Source organism: Gopherus flavomarginatus, chromosome 7 (assembly GCF_025201925.1).
Source record: "Gopherus flavomarginatus isolate rGopFla2 chromosome 7, rGopFla2.mat.asm, whole genome shotgun sequence".
NCBI lineage: Eukaryota > Metazoa > Chordata > Testudines > Testudinidae > Gopherus > Gopherus flavomarginatus.
This window is the reverse complement of record NC_066623.1, coordinates 9,803,180-9,818,837: the sequence shown is the minus strand read 5'-3', so window position 1 is coordinate 9,818,837 and position 15,658 is coordinate 9,803,180. Positions and strand designations below refer to the sequence as shown.

General features: G+C 46.2%; 1 protein-coding gene across 1 annotated transcript; it reads right to left on the bottom strand.

The window, feature by feature from the left end:
• Nucleotides 1–12,149: 12,149 nt before the first annotated feature.
• On the bottom strand, nucleotides 12,150–13,904 carry HNRNPA0 (heterogeneous nuclear ribonucleoprotein A0). The gene has a single exon (XM_050962261.1). It carries the CDS (start codon nucleotides 13,609–13,611, stop codon nucleotides 12,688–12,690), a length of 924 nt encoding a protein of 307 aa, XP_050818218.1. The 5' UTR covers nucleotides 13,612–13,904; the 3' UTR covers nucleotides 12,150–12,687.
• Nucleotides 13,905–15,658: the final 1,754 nt, after the last annotated feature.

Below are 15,658 nucleotides of genomic sequence, written 5' to 3'. Positions count from 1 at the left end.
CCAAGAGACACTTTGCCAAAGCAAACATACACTAGACCGGGGTTCTCACGTGGGGGGGGGGGTCATGAGCTGTCAGCCTTCACCTCAAGCCCTGCTTTGCCTTCAGCATTTATAAAATGGTGTTAAATATATAAAGAGTGTTTTAAAAATTATAAGGAGGGGTCGCACTCAGAGGCTTTCTACGTGAAAGGTGTTCAAAAGGTTGAGAACCACTGAACTAGACCCCACAATCTGCATGGCATCAAGGATGGTGATTCTCTATATGCTAATGCACTCGCTAACATCAGAGAGCCAGAGGGCTGACTACCCATGACACTGCTGTGGTAGACAGATGTACTGAAGCCCAACACACCAGGGATGAAACACCTCCTCTGCCTGGCGCTATTGCAAGGAATCTCCTCCTGTGATGCAGTTACAGATTCAGAGATTGCAAGGCCAAATGGGATCTTTATGATCATCTAGTCTCATCTCCTGCCTAGCACAGGCCATAGGACTTCCTCAAACAAATTCTTGCTTGAACTAGAGCATGTTTTTTAAAAAGATATATATATATATATATATATATAGTAAGATTGGTGTGTTCATCCACTTCCCTTCCATTCTAGCACTCCATAGTGCTGTGTAAGCTGGTTGGCTGGGGCTCATCCCCCTCCGGGGCAGCGGGGAGCCAGACCGCCTCGCTACACACTGATTCACCGAAAGTGGAGAACTACACCAGTGAGGAAGCATGGACATGTTGGGGTGCTCCTTCTTCCCTGGATATGATACCCTAAGTATGAGGCACCTTTTCCTTAGCACCAAAGTGCCAAGAGTGAAGAACTAATGCACATGGGCATCCCTTCTTCCATGGCACAAAGGGCAAGGAATCAGTACAACAGTTCACCTTCCCCTTAGAATCACTGACTCTAAAGGTAGAGCGATCTGGGCTTCCCTATCTTGGCCCGAGGGTGCCCCATTTGAGGCACCAAAGGCACATCCCTTTTGAGGTGCTGCTGATTTGCAAGGGAAGAGTCAATTTACCGGGAAAACCCTCTTCATAAGTGCTGATGCTCTTATGGGGGAAGATATTGACATACTCACATGCCTCCCCTTCATAGCACTGATGAACCAAGGCAGAGGTGTGTGCTGTAGGGCCCTGCTGAGCCCAGTGAGAGGTACCAGTTAAATATATTGAAGCAGTAGCACTTACGCAAGGACAAGGTGCTGGCCCCAACCTCCATGATTGTCACTTAAATGCTTTTATAGACTGACTTTAATACTCTCTCCTGGCATTCAGAAAGACAAGGCATGTAGCCCCCAATTCACTGTGATACTTAGGCACCTAAGGAGCAGTTACCTTGTGCAATAACTGAAGTTCGTTAAGATGTGTCCCCCTATAGGTGTTTGACGTCAAGTGTGCTCACACCCCTTGCGCCTTTAAATTGAAGATTTTTGGTAGCAGTGTCCATTCGGCCAGCCCGGGCACTACATTTCCTCAAGCCCCACTCCTAGGCTATACAGGGCTAGGCAGATGAACCGACCTCAGTTCTTTCTCTGACGCAAAGTCTCCACAGGAAACACTGAAGAAGAGGGGAAGGAGGGTGGGTAACGGAACATCCACAGAGAGACATATCTCAAAGAGTTTCAGTTACTGTCCAAGGTGAGTAACCGGTGGAACACTTCTCTGGACATCACAGGCTCAGTCTTTTCCACTTGCAGAGTCAAGTGTATCTCATCAAATCTTTCCTACTGTTCAAGAATATCTTTTGTACCTCCTGAGAACAAGTCGACTATCTCATGAGCCATCGAGAAGCCATGCTTTCAGACGAAGTATCTTCAGGTTGGGATGAAGAGTGCAGGTCGCATCCTGGGAAAGATGAGGAGGAATGGATGGGAAGTCCCACATAGGGACTATCAATATATTTCTGGCTTTGTCACACTTGATCTTGTTGATTACCTTCAGAATCAGGGGCATTGAGGTGAAACGCATGTAGAAAGTCTCTTGTCCATGGAACAAGGAAGACATCTCCCAAAGAGAGAGGACCCAGGGTAACAGTATCTAGCAGGGGAAGGTCTTCCTCCCCCCAGGGGAGAGGAATCGAGAGAAAACCCCCCAACATAATAAGTAAATAAAATAACTTGAGAAACAAAAAGAATGGCAGTTAGGCTAAGAGACTTCAAAAGTAAGGCACACTAGCATTGCATCTCAGGCCCATGCTGCTGAGAAGGAGAGGAGGATGGTTCACCCACATAGCCTTAAACAGGCTCAAAGCAGGGCATGAGGAAGCATAGGGAGCGTGCACAAGCCCGAACAGGCACTACCACCAAAAATCTCCAATTAAAGGCGCCAGGAGTGTTAGCGCACCAGAAGTGGAGTGCCCATTGGGACACCACTCAAACAAGTCATCCAAGTTTTAGGCTCCACCACAATCCACAAAACTCCAGAACTTCATTGGTGCCTAAACTCACCAGGTCCCCAAGTTTCTGCCTCTGGTCATGCGTCCTGCTGCCTCACTCTAGGCATCCAGACACTTATATTCCATCTAAGCCCCAAACTGGTCTACAAACCAGGGGAAGACTGGTGTTCATCTTCCTAAGGCATGTGAGGGGCCCAATCTAGTTGGCAAGCTTAGAGGTGACCTGCAGGATCAGATCTTATTCAAAATTTCACCAGAGAAGGTGCTGGTGCCCACCTTATACCTTTTAGCCCAGTGGTTAGAGCACTCCACTGGGATGTGGGAGACCCAGATTCAGTTCCCCACTCTCGAAGAGAAAAGGATTTCTCCAGCAGCAGCGAGAACTGAACCTGGGTCTCTCTCATCCCAGATGAATGCACACTTACCCCATGGTTCTCAACCAGGGGTGTGTGTATTTCTGGGGGTATTCAGAGGTCTTTCTGCAGCCACATCAACTCATCTAGATATTTGCCTAGTTTTACAACAGGCTACATAAAAAGCGCTAGTGAAGTCAGTACAAATTAAAATTTCAAAAACAAGGACTCGTTCATACTGCTCTATATACTGTACAGTGAAATGTAAGTACAGTATGTATATTCCAATTTTATAAAAAGCAAGCAATTTTTTAGTAACTGTATGTATTTTTATGTCTGATTTTGTAAGCAAGTTGTTTTTAAGCGAGGTGAAACTTGGGGGTATGCAAGACAAAGACTCCTGAAAGGGGTACAGTAGTCTGGAAAACTCAGAAGTGGCTCTCAATCAGCGGGCTAAATGTTATAAGGTGGGCACAACCATCACCACAGCTGCCTCTTCTGACCATTGTGTAGCAGGCACCTAACTTATTCCCACAAGAAACTACTTTGCTACCTAAGCTGCCTGACTCCAAGCCAGGGGTGGGTAATAATTTTCGCAGGGGGAACACTCCACGAACTTTGGTAAGTCGTCATGGGCTGCACATTTCTACTATATTAATGGAGGAGATGCAAGGTCTGGGAGGGAGTTTGAGTGCAGGAGGGAGCTCCATGCTGGTGCAGAGTGCTGGGGTGCAGGAAAGGGTGAGGGGTATGGGCTCTGGGAGTTACTTTGGGTGCAGGAGGGGGTTCCAGGGCAGGGGATTCGGGTGCAGGAGGTGGTGCAGGGTCTGGGAGGGAGTTGGGGTGCAGGAGAGGGGTCTGACCTGGGGCAGGGGGTTCAGGTGCAGGCAGGGGTGCAAGGTGCAGGCTCTGGCTGGGAGGTGCTTACCACAGGCAGCTCCCAACCAGCAGCACTGCCAGGCTCAGGCAGGCAGGCTGCCTGCCTGCCGCAGCCCCATGCCGCTCTGGCTGACTGCTGCTGGCAGGTGTCCGTGTGCTGCCTGTGCCCACAAGCACCATCCTCGCAGCTCCCATCGTCCGGTTTCCGGCCAACGGAAGCTGAGAGGATGGTGCTGAGGCCAGGGGCAGCACACAGAGCTACCTCCCCAAGACAGGGGCGCACAGACATGCCAGCAGCAGCCAGCTGCCTCCAGGAGCAGCGTAGGGCCACAGCAGGCAGGGAGCCTTCCTGAGCACGCAGCCCCAAAGAGCCTGGTGGGCCAGACAAATGTTAGATGGGCCAGATCCTGCCTGTGGCCCGTATTTTGCCCACCCCTGCTCCAAGCAACAGGTTCCCATTCACGGTTTGCCAGCAGAGAAGTGCCTCCCTACAGGCCATACTTAAGTCCCGCCCAGTTCACAGAAATAGGCATCTACAAAACACCTGTCATGAGCATGTCCCATTGGCTAGCCTACCAGCATTAATGGATCCTATTCTTAGGCACCTCTCTCCCCCTGTTCACCATTTAAGGAGCTTAGGTGCCTAACCCATACTTTGGGGATCGCAATATTGTTTCTGTGATTTTACAGGTGCATAAGTTAGGTTCTGTGACACTGAACATCCCAACAGGTAGGTTCCCTTTATGGATCCAGGCTATGGCCTACAGTCTTCTGCTAACTTGAGTTAGGGAAATTTGCCTTACAACTCCAGAACCATTAAGCTTCAAGAATCTAGTGACAGATGGCCCCTGGATCAGGGAATCTTCCCTCCAAACACACCTAAAGAAATACCTCATCAGTTAAGTGGGAAGACAGCATGCTGAAACAGATGAAAACCAAGGGAGAGGAGGAAGAAACATGATTAAAAAAATAATAATCTACATAAACTGAACCAGGTAGTTAGGGCCAGATATTTTTAAATGTATTTAAGTGCCTAAAGATTCAGATGGGAGCCTGGTTGGATTTTCAGAAATGCTTAAGCAGCCGAGGTACTTTTGAAAATCTCACTAGGCATCTATTAGCATTTTTAGGCACCTAATTACCCTTAAACATTAAGCCCTCGGTCATTAGACTGAAGAAACAACTGCCCTCAGCCCTGACACGTGCTTCAAGAACAAAGTAACTGTCTTCGCCAGTTACACATAGGAAACAATTCAAGGACAAAGCAATTCACAAACCAGGAACTGATTCTCCCCATTCTAGTACTTAACACAGATCCAAGGAACACTGTGGATACTTCAAAAGAATTTACAGCTCAGACCTGAGATTGGGGCTCAGTACCAATTCAAAACCAGACGCAATTGGAACGACTGAAGGAGAAACCAATAAAAAGATGCAGCAGAAGAGTTATACGAAACAAAAGGCAGCATCAAAAAAAAAAAAAAGAGCCAGAGGAGCAGCAGATTACATTTGGTGCTCAGCTCCTGCAGGCAGCTTCCTTGCTATCTGTGGTCAGAAAGGGACAGAGTTCCAGAGTTAGACTGAGGAAGCTGCCGCACAGGTAGCTGGAATGGAACATGGAAGAGGTGGCTCATGTTGGCAGTCACAGAGAACCAAAAATCAAACAGCTAACTAGTCTCACAATGGAGGTTGGAGACCCAAGTAAAGAGAAACTGTCATTTTTCACTTTGCTTACCATGCATATTTGTAGGGCCCATCCAAATTGATGGTCCATTTTGGTCACAGGATTTTAAGTTGTAAATTTCATGATTTCAGATATTTAAATCTAAAATTTCAGTGTTGTAACGGTAGGGGTCCTGACCCAACTCTGAAGACAGCAGCACAGAAGCGTGACATGGTATGGTATTGCCACTCTTACTTCTGCACTGCTGCTGGTGGGATGCTGCCTTCAAAGCTGGACGCCCAGCCATCATTCTCTGGCCTCCCAGCTCTGAAGGAAGTGCAGGAGTATGGGTGGCAATACTGCAACTCCACTATAATAAAACTTTGAGACCCCTCCCTCCCTCCCTCCACTAACACTCTTTTGGGTTGGGACCCCCAATTTGAGAAATGCTGGTCTCCTCTGTGCACCTGTATAGTGTAAAGTAAATGAAAGACCAGATTCCACAGTCCTAGATGCATTTTTCACAGCTGTGAATTTGGTAAGGACCTACATATTTGACACCACTGTGTATATGTTTGCTACTTTCCCCTGGTTCCATGGGCCTTTCCCACACCAACAGGAAAAGAAAAAAAATTTAAAAAACAGGAAAATATTGTAAAAAACCGCAAAACTAGCAGATATAATACTTGAATATTTTAAAGTCACTTTTGCAGTGGACTAGATTTTGAATTGACTATACCCCTTTAAGATATGTGGCTTAAAAAACTATTTCATTTCCAAAATAGTGTTCTGATATTACACATCATACTTTAAGAAGTCAGACTTTAATCTCTAGTGAGAACAGGGCATCTTAGACATGCATGAATATTTTGCCTTTTCCCCCCTCCTTTTAAATTAACATTTAAACTGCTAAAGCTTTTCATGGGCAGAAGCACCTCCGCTTGTCAGGGGAATTCCTATAATGTTCATTAGCCACTCATACGTTTAATGGTTGTGACTAACTATGCATCTTGTATTTGCAGAGCTTTGATCATTTTCACAATTGCTATATATAGTCAGAATTCCAGAGCTAACTACTGGAAGCTTCAAAACAGATGGTATTAGTCAAACCCAGGCTTGATATCTAGGTTTTCAAAGCTAAGGAGCTTTGGGCTTGGTTACTTGGATGGCTGACAGAGGATATATCTACTGTTTTAAGCTTGATGTGTCCCAGTGGCAGCCAGCAGTAACTGACACTAAGTTCCTGTCTACAACATACTTTTAGCACAAAATTCCAACTCATGCTACTACCAGGTTAACTGCACCAGGGTAGCACTAATGCAAAACACCGGGTGCTGCCAGAGCTGTGTCCAGTATACAGTTCTTAACTAGTGGTAGCACCTATGGGAATCCTGCCCTTTCCTCCCCCTCCCCCGCACCCACCCTCCCAAAATCTCTTTACAGTAGGTACAACCTAAAAGGTCTGTGATGTTCAGTCTTTGTACCTAAGCAGGATTCAGGCTGGAACTTAGATCTTTCAAGGAAAAAAGGAATCAGGAATAGCTGTCACTTCTGACCAAACTACAGCTATTATTCAATCTCTTGCAGTATTTGCTCCTGCAGTACCCCCACTGCACTCCTCTTTCCCTCCCTCCGGGAGCTGGTTTGGATATTGAGATAAACAGCTGTTAGGATTTGAACTGATCTCTGCTAGTTGTATAGAGTGATTGTAGCTTTCCTCCCCTTTTTATCAATTAAGGAAATTCCATAAAGAATTCTTGGAGTAGAGAAGGTAGAAAATTACAGTGGGATTGTCAAAGGAACCTCAGAAAGATGGGGACCCAATTCCCTTGGCTTCTTTAACCTAGAACCCAGCCTAGAACACAAAAGTGCCAGAAAATTCTCAAAGAACACACACTTTGCTACAGCCTCTAATTTCCTCACAAATATAGACCGATGCCAGAAAGGGGGTAGGAGGCAATTACTCATAGCCTTTACATATCAATATATGCATATCTATTACAGGTAAGCACATATTTTTCTGAGTATTTTAAAGAGTAATTAGTAAATGCTGTAGAAATATAACTCAAATGGTCATTAGGCGGGCTTTTAACTCCATTGTGTATCATATTGCATTTTAAAGCAAGTAAGATGTAAATCTGCTTTTATTCATTTTAAACACAATGTACAAGCAGGCACCTCCTCTTAACTAAGAGTTACACATCAGTTAACAGAAGGAACCATGAAGGAAGGTCAGTTAACCCATAACACTTCGTAAACTCTAGTTGTAGTTAGGGAAAGAAACTTTGGGGTTTTGGGGTAAATTTTCAGCCAGAGTACATTGAGCCAGGGAACTTTTATGTAAACAAAATTTCACTTTTCACCAAGATTAGTTTTTCATATTTAAGAACACTTTCATCCCTTAAGGTTCCATAGGGAATTATACCACATGAAATCTATTCACAGATTAAGTGATCAACTTCTGTGAAAAAAAAGAGAATGGACACTGCCTTGAGAAAACTCTAATGGGTACCAGCTCACCCATAAGTTAAGCAAATGTTGTGTTTGACCAGATTGCCATAGTGAACACCTTTCTTTCCACCAAAATACTTTGTATATGCTCTCCACCATGCACACAATAGAGTACCATAATTTCATAGTGTTCTTTGATGTGTATTATTTTTCAGAAACCAGAAAAGTTTAAAGCAAACAAGAATAGGTTTTCCAAGCTGCAATTAAGTATTTAAGAACAAGATCTCCCTGAGTTTCTAGACTTCAAGGAGTTAGGATCCTCAGTACACCCAGTATCAGGCCCTTATGCAGCAACAGAAACGCAACTACAGTGTGACAATGGTACCAACAGATAGTTGCAAAGACAGGGATGATCAGTGCACTTATCTAAGGCTACACTAAAGAAATGTACTATTCTAAGACCTAATAATTATAAAAACAGCTTGCATCCACACAGAGAGATACTCCAAATCAGGGGTAGGGATGAAGGTAAATACCATTTGGAAAGCGATGTTTAACTCTCCTGAAACAGTATTTCAGCCTCATTTTAGCATCAGTATAGGAACGGACTAGCTGAAACAGTTCAGCTAGTCATCTTACTATTGTTCCACATGGCATATTTGTGGCCTTTGACAGTTCCCAGAATACACAGTTTCTTGAAGCAGAGCTAGATAATGTGAGATACTTACCTAGAGCACTGCAGCTGAAACCATTTAGGACAGTATTAGATAAACAGAACAAACCTAAGTGTTTCACAATGGCTACTGTGTGTGCACTGAAACCTTTATTCAATGCCTTAGCATGCACAAAAGCCCTGTCCAATTAAACCTACTAAACAGGTGGGGGAAGGGGCAGAAAGAGGTTTCATTTTAAAAATATGTACTTTGTCTCTGCATCATAACTGTAACACAGATCAGTGACCTACAGAATTTTTGAAGTAATCAGAGTGAGGTGTGTCAGCAATGTTAGTTAACATTTGAAAAATCCAAATTGCCTATCACCTTACATGCATGAGAAAATAAGCTTTTCATTACAGTAATGCGTAGGGATTACATTTTAAATGTGCAGTGTTTTTTTTTAAATGCACAAGTTGTCACTCTTAAAAATGGTTCTACACCAGGCTTTAAATGAGACCATCAAAATTTTAAGCTAATGGATCAAGTGCTGTTAAAGAATAAGTGTGTTGAATACTCCTTCACCAACATATCAAATCCCTTTGAGGTACAAATTAAAACAACCCATTTTACAAAAAAATAATCCCTTATATTATAAAAATGAAAACTAAATTATGCCTTCTATTTTTTGTATTTTATTGTTTGGAAAGACTAGCTGGTTTCACTTTCTCAAGCGCAAACCTAACAATGTCTCTATTTGTATTCAACAAAAATGCTTAAACCACAAAAAGTTTAAGTTTTTAATGTCTTTTAACACTTAAATATTAAACTATATTACACTACGGTAAACTAAAGCCATTTTACTTCTGATTGAGGGTATTGTTTAATACATTTTAACATCACACCTTTTGTTAATTCATCTTACCTTTCCTTTAACTTCCACGGGCAGACTCGCCTACATAGAAAAACAAAGACTAACTAGAGACAAAGTGCCATCAACTGCACCAAATAAAGTAAAAATATTTCTCCCAATTAATCTTTAGGAGTTACTTGTATCAAAAGTAGGCAAAATTTTCCTCATGGATGTGAGAGATTTAAGCTGGGGTCCTTTTAATACTCATTGTGAGCAGTTTTTATATCCAATAGGATACACCCTTGGAAAGCTATATTATAAAAAAAATCCTGGTCACCTGAGTCTCCAAGACAGGTTCCTTCACAATAGAGTGTTCCTGTTCTCTAGAGAAGCAGTCACAATAGAGCAACTATCAACTATCTGAGACATTCTCCACAGAACAATTCTTACCGGAAACTGTGAAACATTAATATGAAGTTGTAAGTATTGATAATCCTTCAGGACATAAGCAGTAAACAAGTCAAGCATCTCCCTCATAATATAGGTGCTATTTCTGGGGTTCATCTTTCCTAGAATGATGTAGTGGTAAATGCCAGAGGAAGGATATTATTACATAACCAAATAGTAATTTCCAATACAGCATTTGTTTCTGGTATGAACAAGTTGTCACACAAGATATGTAGGCATACTGTGAAGTTACAGAACTTTAAGTGGCACTTGCCTAGCTGAATCAAAGGACCAGTCGAGACCACAAAAACAGTTTTAATTGTATCTTCCAAAACAACGTTCTGCCTTGCTATTGTTAAAAACAAAGCAACTCGGCCAGGGACAGGACTGAACCTGATTTAACTGTCTCCCCAAACAAAACTGGAATTCAATGCTTAGTTGTTTGAACTGCACTGGGGACTACTGTGCTTTTATGTGAGTGGCCCACCCCCCAAACCTCAGCATGTTTCCAGAGTGTAGAGGAGGTAAAAAGCCTTCAAATTTAAAGATCTCAGATAAAACCAAACCACCAAAAGGTCTTTGTTGACAAAGACAGTCGGTAAAGCTAATTAAATGCAATATGGTATTTTGCAAAAGCTTGTTAAACATAACTTACACTTGACTTCTGCACTTTGCCTAAACTACTTAGCTGGCTCAGGACAGATATGAATTTCTGGACGCAAATATGCATTATAATTGCAAGCCAGATTACTTAAAACCTACTTACAAAGCAAAAAGGCCTGGAATTTTCAGTTTAAGAGCTCTAAGTTTAGTTACTAATCACAAGGCCTAGAAAGGCCTCCATTTTGAGAGGTCAATTCCACTCCAGACCCTTAAGGCTTTATCTACAAGAGAAAGTTGTACCAGTTTGGTTTAAAAAAAATAAAAATAATCACAACTAAATTAGTTAACTGAAGACTGAGGGACACTCATTTAATTAGAAATCAGGTTTATTATAATTCAACTATGGTAAATCAAAACAAGCCCAATTCCAACTGAAATCAGTGCCCACTAAGTCTTTTACATTGTTTTTTTTTAAATAGATTTGAAAATTACACTTTATATTGGTGCAGCTCTCATGGGTTTTTAGAGCAGGATACCACTTCCAATTAACACAATGGTAGTTTTGCCACTGACTTCAATGGAAGCAGGAACAAACCCATAGGATGCAGTGATAGAAAGCAATATGGTTAAATGTTAAACATTAAGTTCTTAGAAACCTGGAATCAAAGTGATTTTACTTTTTTTTAAATACATGTCATACATACTCTCACTCAAGCATGTAAGGAATTCAATTCTTTATTTGTGATATCCATAAACCCATAAACGATGCTATTCTATATTTCTATCCAGGAAGGCAGTTTTCCCCTATAACATTATGCCTTTTTTTTTTTTTTTTCAAATAAACAACAAACTTTAATTCTATTGCGTGAAAGGGCTACAAATATACATTTGTTAATCAAGCAGACTACACAGATATTTTGCTTTACAACTGGCACCCATATTACTGGTACACTTAGCTGGCTCATTTATCATAGCACTTTGCCCAAACCATTTAGATTATCACTTCTTTTGAAGGATGGGCAACTATATGAGTTTTAGAAATGTACTGAAGCAGATACCTCAAATCCATTGTGTTTCAGTCAATATGCAGTGAGCCCATCTTTAGTCACATGCAGATTTGATTTTTATTTCAGTTTACACCGATCCTTTCATGGCATAAGACAGCTTTCAAAAATCTAGCAGAGTTGTTAGCAAACAATTTTGCCTCTGTTGTAATGAAGCCTACAGCAGTGGTTCTGCCATTCTGCCAGTAGATGGTACTGCAAAGGATTCTCTGGGAACTTTAACGAAGGACAACAGTTCAGACCAAGTGAAGTCTGTTTTAACCTGGTACTATGAAAACAAGTAGGCATTTAATTGGAGATAAATGTTGACCCTTTCCTGTAACGAATCATTTACAGACAAGCCAATAAGAGGATCTGAAACTAAGCAATTGGAAATTTTGAACATTTTATATGAATGAAGCACATGCTTAACACAAACTATTTCTTTAGAACTACACAGTACATACTTGATGGAAAAGTCCTATAGAAAAAATCGACCAATCATGTCAGCACGTCAATCAAACTGCCTAGTACAAGATGGTGGATGCACACAAACTGCAAAAGTGAGAATGAATATTTAAAAAACAGACCACATCCACCAATTAGTACTTCAAAAAAGTTTCCATAAAGTGTTTGAAAACCAATAAATCCACTAATGGGACATCAAAAAGTAAATTAGGACCTTTACTGGCAATAAAGTCTCTAAATACATAGAGAATTAAAAGCAGAGGAACAATACTTGTTTCAAACCCAGAAAAGCCTTAAACCGTACGGAATGGATCCTAGGAAAAAAGTTAGACATGTAAAGGTCAATGAACACAATGATTTATTTAAAAAATAAAAAACGTAAAAACGATTTTTCTTCCTCCTTTACAGAAATGTTAATTTCAGTCATGGATCCGAGCAGATTTTGTAGGGAAAAAATGTAGCCAGGTATCGAGTCCTTACAACAAAGTAAATCCCCCCCCATCTCCCTCCCCAGTTTTTACTTCAGAATCAGCAAGACATTGCCCACCCCACACCCCCACCCCAAAAAACAAATTAAAACAAGACATTTTCATTGCTAGTATAAAAACGACCAAGGTCCAAGTAATAATAAAAAAATAGAGTCCATCAATGACTGTAACACAAAGTATGTGTGTGTGGGGCCCAGTCCATCTTCAGAGAGAAAGAAGTGGCACAGGCAGAGGCGACCCCCAGAGGGCATTTAGGAGCTGCTCCCACAGCAGGGGAGGCATTTACTAGGAACTGCCCTTAGGCGAGTGAGGGGAGAAACCATTAGAAGCTGCCCCGTAACAAAGGGGGGGGTTCTCCATGCCACCCCCAATGGGTATGGGCGCCCCCGGTTAGAAGGAGCTGCCGCCATACCCTCCCCCGCCATAGCCTCCTCTGTACGGTCCACTGTTACTGCGCCCTCCCCAGCTGCCGCCCCCTCCTCCGCCTCCTCCGCCGCTCTTCATGGGGCCGTAGGAGGACTGATGTTGGCTGTAGCTGCCGAACCCGCCGTACCCGTTGCCGTAATCTCCGCCTCCACCACCTCCTCCGTAGGAGCCGCTGCTGTAAGATCCGTAGCCGCCGCCTCCGCCATAGCCTCCGTAGCTATTATAGCCGCCGCCTCCTTTGGAGAGACCGTTGTGGTCCCGGTTGCCGGATCCGCCGCCGCCCCGTCCTCGTCCTCCTCCCCTGCCGCCCCGGGAAGGCCTAGAGGAGCCACCGCCTCCCCCGCCCGACTGGATGTCCTCCTTGGGCACGGCCTTCTTGACCTCCACGCGGTGGCCCTGGATCGGATGAAACTTGACCACAGCGGCCTTGTCGGCGGCGTCGTGGTTCTGGAAATAGACGAAGCCGAAGCCGCGCTTCTTGCCGCTCTGTTTGTCGGCGATGATCTCGGCCTTCTCCACCGGGCCGAACTGGCTAAAGTGCTGGACCAGGTCCCCCTCGCCCACGTCCCCCTTTAGACCGCCCACGAAGAGCTTCTTCACCTTAGCGTGGGCCCCCGGCCGGGCCGAGTCCTCCCGGGACACGGCCCGCTTCAGCTCGACCGCGTTGCCGTCCACGGCGTGGGGGGAGGCGGCCATGGCGGCGTCGGCCTCCTCCACCGCCGAGTAGGTGACGAACCCGAAGCATCGGGAGCGCTTGGTCTGCGGGTTGAGCACGACCACGCAGTCGGTGAGGGTGCCGTAGGCCTCGAAGTGCTCCCGGAGCCCGGCCTCTGTGGTCTGCACGTTCAGGCCGCCGATGAACAGCTTGCACAGCTGCGAATTCTCCATGCTGCCGCCTCCGCCGGGGCTGCGCCTAGGCCTGGCGCCGAGACTCCGCCTCCTGCTGGGGGGAGGCTCAGGCCTCTCCACGTTCAACGAGCGCCGCAACTTCAAGACAGCAGCAGCTGCCGCGGCTCCTACTTGGCGTGGCCCGGCCTAGCCTCGCCAGCGACCTGGCCGCTGCCGGTACCACAGAAAAGGGGCCTGGGGGTGGGGGAGCACACCGACACGCACAAAATGGCGGCTGCTACTCCTCAGGCGTTCGGCCGGCAACTGCTGCTGCTCACACAAAGGGGACGCTGGGAGCCCCGCCCGCCGTGCCGCGGCAGCACACGCCCTCGGCTCCAACTGGGCCAATAGAAAGGCGCAAGCGTCTATGTGAACGAGTCATTATTTAGGGGGCGGGGCTTCGGTAGTGATTGACGACAGCTAGGACTAATCGGATTATGCGACCTCCACCGCGCGTAAGCAAGAGGAAAAGAGGGGACGGGAGTGTGTTAGTAACTGACGTCCTGGAGAACCAATAGAATTCCTCTAAAGCCATGGGCGGAGAGGCGGGGCCTAATCTAGACTCGACTAATAAGATTCTGCAGCCTCAACTCGCGCCGAGCGAAGAGTAGAATGGGGAGGGAGGGACGGGGTTGAGGCTGCGCCAATGCGTCAACCCAGCGGATGTGAGCCAATAGGTCGCCTCCTTCCCAGCCGCGCGCTTTCCCCCCACAGCCCCAGCCCCGCCCCCGCGGGTGGGGGAAGGGGATAGAGTCGCCTCCACGGCAGGCCGCGCGGGAGCATTTGAAAAGCTGACCGTTAGGAAGCGGGTTCAGCCATCATAGTTCCCCCCTTCCCCCTCCCCTAATGAAGTGAGAAAGAGGCCGCACCAACCAACTCTCCCCTCGAGGGGGTGGGGGAGCCACCCGCCCCCAGCACGTGACTCTTTCCAAGCACCTCTTGTAGCCCCCCACCCCGCGGCCAGCAGGGATTAGTTAATCCTGGGGGTTAATTCATGGCTGCCCCCATGGTGCTACCTACAAATCCACTCCCTGTTCCTCAGGGTCCACCCCGCCCCCACAGCCAATTGCTCTACCTCAGCCCCCCACATCCCGCAGTGCCCAGCCAGGCCTCCCCAGGGGACGCGGGGGAGCAGATTCCCGCTCACTCCCCGGGAGGGACAGTCACGTTTTGCAGATGCTTGTGTCTGGGTCCCTGGAGCCACCACCCTGTGCTGGGGAAAGCAGCCCCTGAGGCACAGGGCTGGCTTTAGGAAGTGGGGGGCCCAATTCGAACACTGTCGGCGGGGCCCTGGCAGGGATGACTTAAAAAGAAAAAAGTGTAAAAAAAGAAAGAAGCCTTCCATTGCTTCCATGTATTATTTACTTTCCATAACTACATAAATAATAACATTGTATATTATGTACATTGCATCATATGTGCTGTTGATTGGTTATTAAAGATTGCTATTTCACATGTAGGTCCCGCCACTCCCTGGGGGTGTGCACATGTGTGGGTCCCCGCTGCCCCCTGCCCCCCTCATTGAAGCAGGTGTGCAGGTTACTGGCCTGGGAACTGCAGGGCAGCAGTGGACATGGGGCTGGCTGGAGGCAGGGCAGGGGCTGACTGGAGGTAGGGTCTGGCTGCAGGCAGGGCAAGGGGTGCGGGGCTGGCTGGAGACAGGGGAGTGTGGGGCGGGCTGGCTGGCTTCAGGCAGGGCCACAGGGGGGTGCAGCAGGGGTTGGCAGGGCTGGAGACAGGAGTATGGGACTGGCTGGCTTCAGGCAGGGGGGTGCAGCAGGGGTTGGCTGGAGACAGGACAGGGTGTTTGGTAGGGGCTGGCTGCAGGCAGCGGGGGGGGCGGGGCTGGTGCGGGCAGGGCTGGGGGTGCAGCAGAGGCAGCTGGAGCCCTGGCCCTTTAAAAAGCCCCCAAGCCCCCCGCTATCCCAGGGCTCTGGGGGCTATTTAAAGGGCCCAGGGGTCCCCTGCTTCTACCCCACCCTGGATCTTTTAAATAGCCATGGGAGCCCTGGGGAATGCATGGGGGTGCCAGGGCTCCGGTGGCAAT